Source organism: Kogia breviceps, chromosome 16, assembly GCF_026419965.1.
Source record: "Kogia breviceps isolate mKogBre1 chromosome 16, mKogBre1 haplotype 1, whole genome shotgun sequence".
In the NCBI taxonomy this organism is placed as follows: domain Eukaryota; kingdom Metazoa; phylum Chordata; class Mammalia; order Artiodactyla; family Physeteridae; genus Kogia; species Kogia breviceps.
This window is the reverse complement of record NC_081325.1, coordinates 12,807,290-12,821,364: the sequence shown is the minus strand read 5'-3', so window position 1 is coordinate 12,821,364 and position 14,075 is coordinate 12,807,290. Positions and strand designations below refer to the sequence as shown.

Genomic DNA, 14,075 nt, shown 5'->3' with positions numbered 1-14,075 from the left:
AAAAAAAAAAAAACCAAAACAAAACCCTTTCCCTTCATTTTGTGAGTTTTCCGACGGCAAGGACTACATCTGTGTCAACACCCACGGCTGATCCCTGATGTGGCCGTCAGTTCAGTGTGTGTTCTGACTGCCTTTGCAAAAAGTGAGCTGACCAAAATATACGGTCTCTCTAGGCATGCCCACATGAGCTGCTAGGTTGGCTGTTTTCACAGACTGAGTCACAAATCAGTCGAGTCAATCAAATACTAAATGTGACTAATTATTATTTTTTACTGTGTTTTACTATTATGATTTTTACTCTCTGTATGGCCAAAAGCTGAAACCAGTTTTTACATAATCATCGATTTGTGCCCAAGATGTAATGCTAAGCATTTTGTAGAGACAAGTACTTATGATACTAAATATTGTCTGATAGCAATTCAAGAGTCATGTAATACTCAGTATATTCAGTACTTCCAAGCAGGACCGGCAGTTTCGTGGTCACAATATAGGCTTTTGTAAAGCCCAGAAAGTCAGAATTTGACGACCCAGCACTCCCAGATGCTAAGGTAGCACCAGCACAGAGCAGGCGTTTAACACATGCTTGCTGCTTGACTAATACTTGAGCTACTCATCCTGTTTAATCTAAAAGAGCATATTTCTCCCTTTATGTTAAGGATAATGGATAAAATGGAACCACATTGCCTATGCCCACATTAAATGCCTAGGAAGGTCTTGGCAGGGTGGGTTTTATGGAAGTCCTTAAGGTTCATAATGATGACAACAGGTTTTAATCAAAAACTAAATCCCCCCCTAAATGGAGGAAATACTGTATGGATAATATTATGCAATCATGTCTCAGGGATAAGCTTGTCTTTATTTAAAACTTAAAATTCTACATTTTAACAAATCCAGTATTCACAGTTTTGTTCTTAAGGATTAACATAAACATTTCTATTTACATAGCTCCTGTTGAGAGGAACTTTAAGCACTCTAAATATTATTACATTTAACTATTCTTGCTAAGTGATGGAACAAAGATACAATCAACTGTTAACCATCATTTGGTTTAAAAGATCACTAGGAAATAAAGTAGTTAACAGATAGTTACTATAATTTAACATGTTTCTTTAAAATTCCTTTTTTTAAACATCTTTATTGGAGTATAATTGCTTTACAGTGGTGTGTTAGTTTCTGCTGTACAACAAAGTGAGTCAGCTATACGTATACCTCATAGCAGGACATTATATTATCTTCTCTGCTACCAAATGGCAGTTTTTAAGAAATGAATTCTCTTTTGGGAAATATCATTTTCATCATTTTTGAGCTTCACTTTGAAGATGTTAATTAATTGGCTTTAAAACCCTATTCTGCTTCTTTAAAATTTTTTTCTGTCTAATAACTTCTAATTTGTGTCAATAATGGATGGAAGATACCACACAGCCCTGCTGCTCAGTTCAACTTTTCTTCTTATGAGCAGTGTACCCATCTAAAAGGAAAAAAGGAAACTGGGGAATACGTAAAAGTACAATTAAATAAAATACATGTGATAATGTACCATGCTTAAAAATAATAAAATATAATACTAATAAAGTAGATCAAACATTTTTTACACACACACACAAGTCCTGCTAAAAATGAAGTTTCCTTTTTTAAGGATACGGTGTTTAAAAAGAGAGTAAATAAGGAGGTTAACTTACTAGTATTTAGAGTATGATATTCGGTATAATGTACAATTGGTAGCTAATTAGTTGAGCTGGTTGGAAATCAAGCAACACTAAATATGTGTTTTCCTCAAACCAATGTCACATCGTAGTTCACAACTTAGAAAGAGGCACTTTCTCTTATTCAGTATCTACACTAAGAGACACTACTTCATAATACACTTTCAGTTGCTCCATTTACTGTTCTTCACCTCTAGCTATGGGCAACAAGAATAAGTCACCTGGTCATCTAGTTCATTCTCCTAACACCTTTATATATATATGTGTATGTATATACATATACATATATGTGTGTGTGTGTGTTTGTGTGTGTGTGTATGTACGTACACACACATATATATGAGGCTTTCGATGCCCAGCTCTCTCACAGGCTGGAAGGGGCCAGCCATGTAGTTACAGCACAGGGGCCTGTACAAGTCTTTTCTTCTCTACCTTGATGGTATTTCAGTGGCAGGTGCACAGCATTCCTGGAAAACTCCTATCTCTGTTTCATCACAAATATTCCAAAACCCATGTTTCAGTTTATTTTAGAGGACTGTTAAAGCTGTGCCCAATGTACAAATCATAATTAGAATAATCCTGGTTTAGGTACTTGCCATTATCAACACTTTACAGAAACCATTCTCCATTTTACAGGAAACATGTGTATGTGAAATATTGAAAGCTTGGTAATTAAAGACAGTAATTATTTCTAGGAAGTGTCCTATCCAGTTCTTCAGTCATTCAACAATATTTATTGAAAACCTATTATTTGTGCAACTATGCCAGGAACCAGAGACTTAAGATGCAGAGGGAGCCACTCATGGTCCGTTTCAGTGTCTCCTCAGAATAGCAGCTCCAAGGAATAATAACCTCTCCGCCATGGACAAAACGTTCCATGGAAAACATGTTTGAGAAACTGGGAGTTATCAACAGCTTTATTTGTGTAAGGCTTTCAGAGCTCACATAGAAAGTAAGAGTATATGCGGTGTTTTCTAAAATTGTTTTACTCTGGAGTCCCCCCATTTTTTTCCTACAGGATATTTTCGGGAGCACTTTGGAATAAAAAAACACTCAGGAATCATACCAAGCAAAGACATCATCTTATTCAGCTTTGCCTCACCAGGGCCTAATCTGAAGGGGGTATTCAGTCATTGTCAAATACATAAACAGATATTTACTACACCCCATGGTAGAAAGCAGTAAGTGTCCTCTTGAGGCACAAATAAAGCGTGGAAATTCAGAGAAGGGAGAGACTACAATTAGCTGAGAGAAATCATATGAAGTTGAACGGACCCGATGACTCCGAAGGAAATTTCGGAAGGATGGGGACATTTGGAGACTGGGGAAGGGCTGCTGAGCACAGGGTCAATGTGAGGGGATCTGGGAGTTTCCTCAGGCTGAAGGTTACAGTGGTCGCTCTTTTGTACACTCTGAATATAGCCACATTCCAACGTAGATGTTTGCTGCTTACGCTTTCGTATTTTAAAACCCTTACAACACCAGCAAAAAACTATTAGGAAAATTAAAAGAGCAAAACGTGTTTAAATGAGTTCTTAGTCTGGTAGGACAATTTTAGACAAATACTTACTGCTGTTCGGGTTGTCTCCTATGATATGGTGTCGCCCACTCCAGTACCAGAGAAGCAGGGTAGCATCTCGAGACCCAGACACGATGTAGCAGTCCCCACCTATGTACGACTCAGACCTGGCCAAGCACGTCACCACATCCCAATGGCCAAATACAATCTGAGTTAGCTTCCCTGAAACACAGAAATGGTAGGTCAAATCCATTTGCTATTTTTCTTTAAATGGTAATAAGCTTAACTTTACTAGATGTGTGAAAAGTGAATCTATAGACCAGCAAACTTACAAGGTAATTTCGTAACAAAATCTAGCTACAGGTTTGGTTTCTTGAGTTGCTTCTGAAAAAGTGATACAAGAATGTCACTTGGGACTTCTTAAGAAAATAACATAAAATAACACAGTCATGATATTTTTTCAGGGTTGGGCCAGACGAAGGGGAGGTTTAAGGTCTTTTATTGGACCTGATTTGTGGGAAGGGGACTGTAGTCCCAGTTGTCCTATGAACTCAGGGCTCAGCTCACACTGAAGTTCAGAGTGGATAAAATTATAAGTAGTCATTTACTTACAACGTGAGCATTTAATTGGAATCTCGGCACTCAAGACGAAAATGCCTACGTTATTAAGTATGATTTTCTATGAAGCTTTAGGTGTAACAACTGGCATTTTCAAGAGGATAAGGTATTTCATAGCTCAGTTTACCTGTTTCTGTAGAATAAACTCTGAAGCTCTTATCCCAGAACCCACAGATAAGAATATAGCGATTGTCCGCTGTGACCACAAAACAATGGGCGTTGATTTGTATGCTCTGGTCAACAAGGTCTGTGATCTGCCGTTTGTTCACACCCGAGTTGTTGGCTAAACATAAATAGAAAAAGAACTTTAAAGAAAGATTCCACAAGACTTTCACCAACCACTTACAGAAGGAATACCTCTATGCTTCATTTACCGAGAAACGGGTTCTTAAGGCTATAAGATTATTAAGATTTTAACATTTCCCCAGGAGAAATATGAACTCTTTAGTAGCAGTGATTATTTATGAACCATAGTATATATTAAAAATGTGTTGGAAATTTAAGTTCCCCACCGATATGAGGAATTCAAGATGTGAATTTACAACATAATACAAATATCTAAGTGCGCTAAATTCAATAGATGCTCACCCTGCACAAGTTCATTAGTGTCCAACAAGTTCAATAATAATGAGGAATAAATATTGTATGAAGTATGTTACATAAGGAAAAAAATGTCTTAATATTTGCCTCCATCTGTCATTTTCCGATGGCGTTTACGATTCACGTGAAAAGAAGAAAGTAGGGATTTGTGGGAGGGGTGTTGTTATGTAGGCAAGCCCCTCGGGGAACTTTAGGTCAGCAGCTTTAAAGACCTGGATTGTCAACAAACAGAAACCTTTCCAGAATGGTCTGGCAGGGGAGGAGAGGAATAAGAAAGATGGCAGAGGGAATGGGGAGGAAAGAGACAGGCAGAGAGTCAGTGGGGAGCACTGGGATTGAATCTGAACAAAGCCAGGAACTCAGACACACCATCTGATTTCCCTGGTGCCTGTCTGTACGCCAGCCTGTCCCTTACTCCACGCCGTCCTTTCAGGCTAAATCCCCGGGCTGAATTCTTAAACAGAAAATGCAGGTGTACAAGATCAACATCACTTTCTAACACCAATTAAATCTAAGTGCTACTATTTGTGGATTATCTACGAACACTATAATAGTAATTACTAGAGAAGGTAAAAAAGAAAAAAATAATTTTAAAAACAGCAAAGGAAAAGAAAAGCAAACGTCCTGAGTCACTTGAAAACTATGTGATTGGTCCTTGATTAATCAGAATACAGCTATTAATTTTTCCATAGTTACGCCCCAGCTATACGTGACACTGTCGATGCCTTTTCAGCAGAGAAACAGCTAGACCTCAACTCTAAAAATATTCCTTGTCCAAAGCGTATATTCTCCCAAAGAAATGTTAAGTGCTATTTTGTGTTGGAGTATAAGGAGCTAACCCACATGGCTGTCTCTCATCCTGTTTCTGGGTTCAAAGATGTAGGGTGGATTAATCTAAGAAAAAAATACCATAACTTGTGTATGGCTTTATAATTTTTCATACCATGTTCAATTTTTTTTCTAATTTAGTTCTCATAAGATCCCATGAGGACAGGCAGAACAAACGTGATTAGGAACCATCTTGCAGACATGAAACTGAGGCCCAGAGAGATTAAGGCACTTGCTCTGGATCACACAGCTAACAAATGTGTATGTGATTATTTTAAAATACTTGGAATATCTGCTGCAAATAGTTATAGCTCCCGAGTTTGCAATTCATATGAAATCTTTAATTAAAAAAATGTTTAGGGCTTCCCTGGTGGCGCAGTGGTTGAGAGTCCGCCTGCAGATGCGGGGGACACGGGTTCGTGCCCCGGTCCGGGAAGATCCCACATGCCGTGGAGCGGCTGGGCCCGTGAGCCATGGCCGCTGGGCCTGTGCATCCGGAGCCTGTGCTCCGCAACGGGAGAGGCCACAGCAGTGAGAGGCCCGCATACCACAAAAAAAAAAAGAAAAAAAAAAAAAAAAAAAAAAATTAGCTCTAGTGAATGGAGATTTCCAGAGAAGAAATTCTTTAGTATTAGTTTCCTTTAGTAAGAGCTTGGAGTCCTTATATATTTCAAATAATATAAAGCTGTTAAGGAAGAGTTGAGGCTGAAAGAAAGGACAGTTTGGAATCATTTGCGTTGTTTAGAACCAACCTAAGTGACCTCCTAAAATAGCAAGAAAATGCCACAAATAATTATTTTAATAGCAACAGATTCTTAGATGGCATGTTATGATTTGCACAGCTCCTTGATGGTAATTTGATGTTATCTGCACATTAATTTGTGGCAGAAAAAAATATCATTCAACTGTCATTTGTGATAAATAACCACATTAGGTATTGGTGGGGAGGCAGCATCCATGAAAACGTATTTTTGTTGCTCACGTACCAATGAGTGGGTCCATTTCAATGGGAAGATGGTGCGCTTGATCCAGGGAGTAACCTGGAGCTCCTCTGAGACCTAAAGATTCATGAAAGGAGAAAATGACCATAAAATTCTCAGAAAGGAGGAATTTCCTAATAAGCAGTGTTTTATAATGATTATACAAATATATATTTGCTTAAAAATTATTTGGTAAATTACTGCAAGAACGATCTAGTCACACTACACGTTCTTTTGTAGACAGTCTTAAAAAAAGTCATCACAACGGGGACTGCTAGTCTCCACTTAAGCTGGAGAAAGCTGCGAAGAGTGTTATCCTAACAAGAAGAAAAAGCTGGATGAAGTTGAAGATTACAAAATTTCTTGCACCCATCAGGGAGCTGAAATCTAAGAAAAGGCCATGCCTACAAATAGGGATGGGTGTGGGCACAGGCCCACCTGGGTCAAGGCAGAGAGGAAGGTGGGGATCCCATCGAAGTGGGCCTTCTTTCAACCGATGACGAGTCAACTGAAGGTACAAAATTGAGCCACACCTCAAATCTTAACCTAAAAGCTACTTTCAGAGGATTAATATTTGGAGCTTGACTGAATTCATTAGTCATAATTTTTTTACATGTGGTTATATAACATACAGAACTTTTAAACAATTCTAAAGAAAAGATCGATTCTTTATAGGTTTCTTGCAATGCAAAACATTTCTAGAGGCTGAGACGCCTGTGAATAAAGTCCTATTTTTAAAAGATGTCTGCTGCATATTTCTGATTGAATGGAAGTCGTTCTACCTCATGTTGAAAATGTCGCCCAAAACCATAAAATAGGGGCATTTAGAAACTCTTAGGGGATCAAGCTAAAAGTCGTTTGGTTTTTCAGAGTGATGCAGAAGTCAGTAGAAGAGAAAGATGCAGGTGAATCTGGCGTGTCTCATCGTTGAGTCTTAGAGACATGGGAATCCCTGGGCTTCCAGGGAGATCTCAAGGGATGAACTGGGCCAGCGAAATCAATTAGTCACGTCCATTCCTGTCCTGGCTGGATAAGTATCAATATGTCTAATTTTTATGACAGAATTACGTCACTTCAAGATACACTGGCTAGAAACTTCCGGGATGAGTTTGGAGAAAACACACGTGAAATCACGGAACAATTTAGGTTTTGTCTTTTCGCAAAGACTCTCAGCTCCACAGAGGGAGCCCCGCTGCTCGTGGCGCTCGTCCTGTCGCACTCCCAGTGCGCAGCACCACTGACACAAAGTGGTCATGCAGATACTTCCTAAATGAATTCATCAAGTGGAAGAAAGAGGATTTGAAACCATCATCTAGAAAATCTAGATTCAAAATCACTTTTGTTTAATGTGGGATAAAAGTGTTTGTTTTTTTTTTTTTTCTCCTGGGGTGGGGCAGGGTGGGAGGACCTGAATTATCTGTAGGACTGCTTCAGTTTGTCACATACTTAGTGGATACTTAACCACTAGCCAAGCATTCTGTGCAGCACGGAAAGACGGCAGCAGTGAACAAGACAGACAAGAGTTGATCAGTTAGGTTCGGCGATTATGTACTCTGCCGCTTTCTGCAGCTCACCTGGCGCCCTTGCTAGCCCGCAGCACGCCTACCCTACCCTACCTGAAGCGCAGCCTCTAAGAACCCGTTAGTAAGGGGCTCCCTTAGGCACACATACCCACTGTGTTGTGCCATCGGTTCACCGCAAACAGTCTGCTGCAGGTCACGGTCACCACCGCAGGGATGGTCAGGTGGGGGAGCGTGTTGGCTGCCACGTGCGTTACCGGAGAATTTGACGGAAACTTCAGCACCATGATCACGTCCTGCTGCATCTGATCTTTAAACATGAGTGGACTCTGTGGAAGGAAACACTGTTGAATAGAAAGGGAAGAGAGCAAAGAAAACAGAAGGAATGACACAGTTAGTGAAAGCTCGGGGGAGAGTGAAATTAAAACAGGCTAGCAAGAGCATAAACCGAGAGCCCCGCCGTCGGCACTCTGGTCTGAGAGGGTGGCCCAGAGAAGCGAGCAGGGACTCCACGACGTCGCTGAGAGGACACCCGATCATTAAAGACCAGCCGCAATTTAGGTACCGCCAGACGATATGAGGAGTTGGAGATAAGTCCACATGATGGAGGCGTAATTATTCAGTGCAGTTACAGCATCAGTTTGGTGGAAAAATCGGTCAAGTCAGTTACTGACGCTGTTTACATGAAATATGCAGTGAACTGATTCTTTCATTTTTTACCTGGTTGATCTGGGGTCATGGCTACAGTCTAAATAATTAAAATATCACAGCCTTCCTTGTCAGCGCTGTGTGTGCATTTCTGCCATGGCTCTGATGCCTATGGTCTCCTTCCCCTGCTGGATGGTGAGCTTCCTGAGGGATAACACTCTCTTTTCTTTTTTAATCTTTGTTTCTCAATCATCTAGCATATGACTTGATAGAAAGTAGACACTCTAAGAACTACTATTTAGTATATAAAATACTATAAACATTATTACATAAAAGATACAAAATAGGGATGCTGGAAGTAACCATTATTTAGCTTTCATGCATGTTTTGTAATTGTTCACTATTATATATACACATATATATGAATCCTCTGCTATACAAAGTTAAAAAGCTTATTTTCTTTATAAACAGTTCCATGCCAATTTAGTCTCTAACAATTTCCCCTAGGAAAGTAATGAGTTCTGACTGGGCATTTCTCCAGGATAAATATTTTTATTATCATTATTAAACAGAGAAAACTAACAGGGGAATACAACTCTTCTGCCAAAGCATCTTATAAAATAAAGTGCGAGAGATATTCTCTTGGACAGTTTATTAAAAACGCTTCATCTCAGGTCTGGAGGCTCCACGTCTACACTGTGTCTGGGTGTTTGGATGGGAGCAGCACACACCGCGAAAGCCTCTTTGCTTGGCTGCACGCGAGGACCCACTTCAAGCAGCAGAGTTCCTTAGCGACTAATCAAGGGGGCTGAAATGAGTTATTGTAGAGGAAAAGAAATGTTTTCAAACACACACATTCATTTATGTGTTTCAGTAGGTGTTCGACTGTCAATCCCTTGAAGGTGTAGAGGATGTATTACCGCTGTGTCGCCAGTGCTTAAGGTCGTGCTTGGCACACAGAAGGGGCTCAATACTAACTTGTTAAGTAACTGATAGAATAAGTGAAAGGTGTGAACAATACTTCCATCATGAAATAACAGCTGATACATTTGTTTACACATATATTATGAACAATGTTCAGGAGCATTTTATTCCAATACTAGGGTGTCTGGTGCCTTGATAACCGTCTAGAAACACTGATGAACTGGAATTCATTTTGCAAACACATTTTTACCTTCAAACATTTTTTTTTTTTTCCAGTAAAAACTTAGTGGAAAATCACAGTTAGAAAGTAAATTCTAAAGTAGTTTCTTGGAAAAAAATGTTACCTTCTTCAAATTAGATAAAGAGGGAAATGTTCACCATTTGCTAAAAACTGAAAAAAAGGACTGTTTTGTTATGAAAACTGATTTTTAAAATTGAGATTAAAATGAAAAGAGTATCACCTTTTCCTTTGAAAAATGAGAATAAACCTTTTAACGTAAGTAGCTGCTGCGGCTGCTGACACTAGCTACCATTTACTGCGCACTTGTATGCCAGGGGCTGGTCTAAGTGCAGTATTCAGTATTGAGTCATTACATTTTCAGGGTTGGTACTATTTTTACCCCCAGTTACAGATGCTGAAATGTAAACAGAGAGCTTAATACCCTGCCCGATTCATTCATTAGTTCGTGGCAAGAGACGGTGTTTGACACAAGCCTGGTTCTGAGGCCCTTATTCTTAACTCCTCTTCTCTACAGCCTCCCTGAAGTGGCTGTAAATTATATTTCTTTCCATTTCTTAAGATGAACTACTTCCCCTACCCCACCTTGCCCCAAAAGATTAAACTGGGCAGCATCATATTGTGTTTATATTATTTACATTCTAATTTGTAAATGTAATCTAATTTTGGTGCTGGTGTGTGTCTGTAAGCCTCTATGTGTACGAAGGAGTTTATGTAGATGCATATATAGTCAGAGAGGATGGCTATGTTTGTGAATCCAAAATTAGGCTAGTTGAAGCCAAAATTAAAGGTAAGAACTCTACTCCTTTATCTGTTTCTCCCTCAGATAATCAGTATATACTGAGGCTGAAGAGTTAGACAGTAAAGTGAGGAGCCTTTTAAAATGCTGCTAAAAATCACTATTGTATTTGATCTACACTCAGGTCCAAAATGTTCCGCAAGCTGCTATGTCTTACCAGGTGCATGGCAGAGCTCCGAGGCGGATGGGGCTCGATAAGCAACTGAGATGGCGTTTGTCCAAAGTTCTGTATCTGTGCCTCCATGGCCTGCAGGGGAAGGGGAGTGATTGTCATAATCAATATGCATCAACGAGAGAGGTCAACACACACTTTGACAACGCAAGTGTATCCCAAGTCAGCCATGAAAAAAGTCCAGAAAATTCACCGGGTGCTCTTCTCCCGGGGTGCAAAATCATCCAAGTGTTAGTATTTTGTAGACAAGCTTTGCTTCTCCTTCCAAACATGCTTCCATTAACCAAGTCACTGTTCTTACTTAGAAGCAGGGGTTAAACGTGGAAGTGTTACCCTGTGAGTGCATGCATGCAGCTCGAGACCAAAGAACACTCGGAACACTAAATACAACGCATATACCTTAATAAAGTCCTTTGTGAGAAGGAACGTATGGGGATCTCTAATGAAATAAGCTTCTGGAATCTTAACGGGAAAAAAAAAGAATGAGACATAAAGTCCACTAAGGATAAAAAATAAAATCAAATAATCATGTGTTCTAACCACTTCAGAGGGCAATCCGTAGAAAGAACATTAAGACTTTTGTATAATAATCAAATATGGCAAGACTTTCACTACAGAAAATACATTTTACTGTGCTATGCTATTCTAAGATGAATCCTGGAATATTATTTATAACGTATGAATTCATTTCTCTCAAAAATTTCCTGAAAATTTAGAAAGAACTAACCCAAAGAGGAAATAATTCTTGGGGCATCCTGACCTATGCAATATGTCATTAAAACCTATGCAGATGGAAATATTAATGAGATTTTTGTGACTTCCGATAGATAAAAATAATTCTAGATCTCAGACTGTCTGGAGTGTAAAATATGCCTTTTTTGTGTGTATGTTAAAGAGATACTCTTATAAGAGATTTAAGTATTTCTTCTATAAATAAATTCTACAGGGAAAAATTTCAATATATTAACCTAGACTAACAGAAATATTTTTCTGAAATATTGTAAATATGTAATTTAAGTCAACAAGGAGAAGCATGACATTTACTATGATTATTACTCTGTTACCACGCTAATTTTTCCCCTAAAATTGTGTGCACTGTGGTGGCACATAATAGTGAAATTCAAAAGTCATTGCTGAGTGCTTGGGAGTCAGGTAAGGTGGTAGGTGGCTCTCGACACAGCACTGCTACTAATCCCATCACTATCTACAATTTTCATTTATAAAGTCTTTAAATTTAATAATCTGTCCTCCTAGACTGCATTTCAAGAAAACATTTATCAATAAAAATGTGAATTTTCCAATTTATTGGCAATATTAAACATGAATGCATCATTATCTGCCGTATTTTAGCAATTGCATAAGTGGAGTTTTGGTTCTTTTACTTGCGGAGGCGACAGGACGAGTTATTAAATCTCTTTACGTGCTGTCCAGTTTTAATGTATACATTTATTTGCATGTGTCCACTCATATGCGAAGTGTGACTATTTCACTAAATTGTACTCACATAGATACCATCATACTTTATCTCCCCAATGCAAGATTTATGATTAGAAAGGGGGGAGAGACCATTTCTGGTTAGGTTCACATTCTGAACAATACTCTTGAGAATTATTTGAAAATCAAAAAAAGTACTCATTGTATTGTTAAAGCTGCCCTAGTTAGAAAATGTCCAATACCTAGCTTAACGTGTCATGAACTAAATCTCTCTAGCAATAGATACCATTGCTTGTGTTTTTCCTCCTCCAGATAGAGGACCAGGCTGGGGGTAGGGAGACAGAAGTAAAATCAAACACATTTAAATCTCTAGATAAGTGCCTTGCATTTAGTAGGTAGCCTTTAAATGTTCACAGAAAGAATGAATCAACAAACATGTTTTGCTTGACTTTTTTTTTTCTGGAAGGGAAATATCAAACTTACATTCAGAAAATGTTCTGAAACAGATTTAATTTCCAGAAATCTTCTGTACGGTTCTCTTCAGTAGGTCCTGCCTCTGACCCTTTTGGACTGAGGCACAATACACACACACACATACATATCTTACATGGCTCTCAAATGGCATCAGGGTAAATTTCAAGTTGTGCTCAATCTCGCCCTTGCATTAAGACAATCGATTCCCAACATTTATTTACTTTAAGACTAAACTGAATCCCTTTTCCTGTGATCTACCTAAAGGTTCTTATTCCAGTATTTATCTTTTAGCTATTGTGTAGTCCTGCTTTCTAATAATTCCTTGCTCTCTGATTTTAAATTGCACAGGTCTTTCCGATCTTGGAAGAGCGTGCTGTCTCCCCTAAGTCTGTTAGAATGTTTGAATGGGAGGTGAGCACCTACTGACTTTCCTGACGGGCTCCCCCTGTCACATGCTTTCTGTGCTCCTCCACTTTTAGGAAGTCATCAATGTCTTCTTTGTCACCAAGAGGGGAGGTACTACTGCTGACTATTGTTATTGGGCAAGTGGATATTTGTTATATTACTATTTGTTATATTACTCTCTCTACTTTTGTATATGTTTGAAGACTTGTGATTTTTTTTTTTTTAAAGTGATGCTGACACGGAGAAAAATATTGTTTTCCACGGTGAGGTTGGGCTTTGACCAGAGATACAAGTAAAACTACTGTAGAGCAGAAAAGAAAAAAAAAAAATTGATAAATTTTTATGGCTTCATCTCTCTGTTATCAGCTCGTATTTCTGATTGCCTATTTCATTTCTTTAAACATATTAGATCCTTTTAGAAATTAAAAAAAAAGGGAGGTACTTTGTATGGGCGCGTGCCCGGAGATATACACAGCCCGTTCTGCAACCTATGACGCACAGCAACTGAGTAGTTGTTATGATGGAGGAGAAAACGCCTCCCTTCATTCTAACCTTGGGCAGCGTTCTAAATCCTTACCAGAAATCCTTCCTAAATCATAATCAATGTCCTCCATATTCTCACAGCATATTTTCCCCTTTATCATGGAATTCAACACATAATTCCTTACGTGTGTCTGTTTGCTCAGACTGTGAATCTCTGCAGCTCAGGGCTGTGATTTCGTCCTACAGAGTCAAAAAATGTTTGAATACAGAAGTGGGGAAATGGTAGGGCATTTGGGCAAAACTGAAAGGTAGCCTGAAAAGAGAAAAGCACAGTAGCAGAGAAGCTTCAGAGTTCTTTACTCTTACAATTCAATACCACAAAAACAATTCAGTTAACGAACATTTGTTGAATATTTACTTCACACCAAGGGATATAAGATCAGGCAGCAGACTGCCCTCCAGAAGTTTTCAGCCCATAAGGACATGAGATGAGGACATCAGAGCACATGGTAGGTAGGACCATGGGGGAGGCCATCCCAGAGGGCCAGGGAGCCCGGAGGAGTAATGGACTGAAACTCAGGTGGAGAATGGGAGAGGAAGAGCAGGGCTGTTAGGAAAGGGACTTCCAGAAAAAGAACATGAGCTAACGTTTGAAGGTTAAGTAGAAATTAGCTGGATAACACCATAAAATGAGTTTTTGCTATATGGAATTTTTTGTCATATAATGGAA

The 14,075-nt window shown here is 39.0% G+C and overlaps 1 protein-coding gene across 8 annotated transcripts in view; it reads right to left on the bottom strand.

Moving 5' to 3' along the window:
- The window catches only part of NBEA (neurobeachin), a 594,993-nt gene that overhangs the window by 13,106 nt on the left and 567,812 nt on the right, over positions 1-14,075 (bottom strand). For 3 of the 8 annotated variants that reach the window (XM_059042292.2, XM_067016557.1, XM_067016560.1), the window contains 6 exons: positions 10,949-11,011; positions 10,535-10,624; positions 7,920-8,112; positions 6,255-6,326; positions 3,968-4,123; positions 3,274-3,444 (listed from right to left, as the gene is read on the bottom strand). In XM_059042292.2, the coding sequence (XP_058898275.1) occupies positions 3,274-3,444; positions 3,968-4,123; positions 6,255-6,326; positions 7,920-8,112; positions 10,535-10,624; positions 10,949-11,011 (745 nt within the window). The remainder of the gene's footprint in view (positions 1-3,273; positions 3,445-3,967; positions 4,124-6,254; positions 6,327-7,919; positions 8,113-10,534; positions 10,625-10,948; positions 11,012-14,075) is intronic. The other 5 variants (XM_067016559.1, XM_067016561.1, XM_059042294.2 and 2 more) reach the window with 3 other exon arrangements.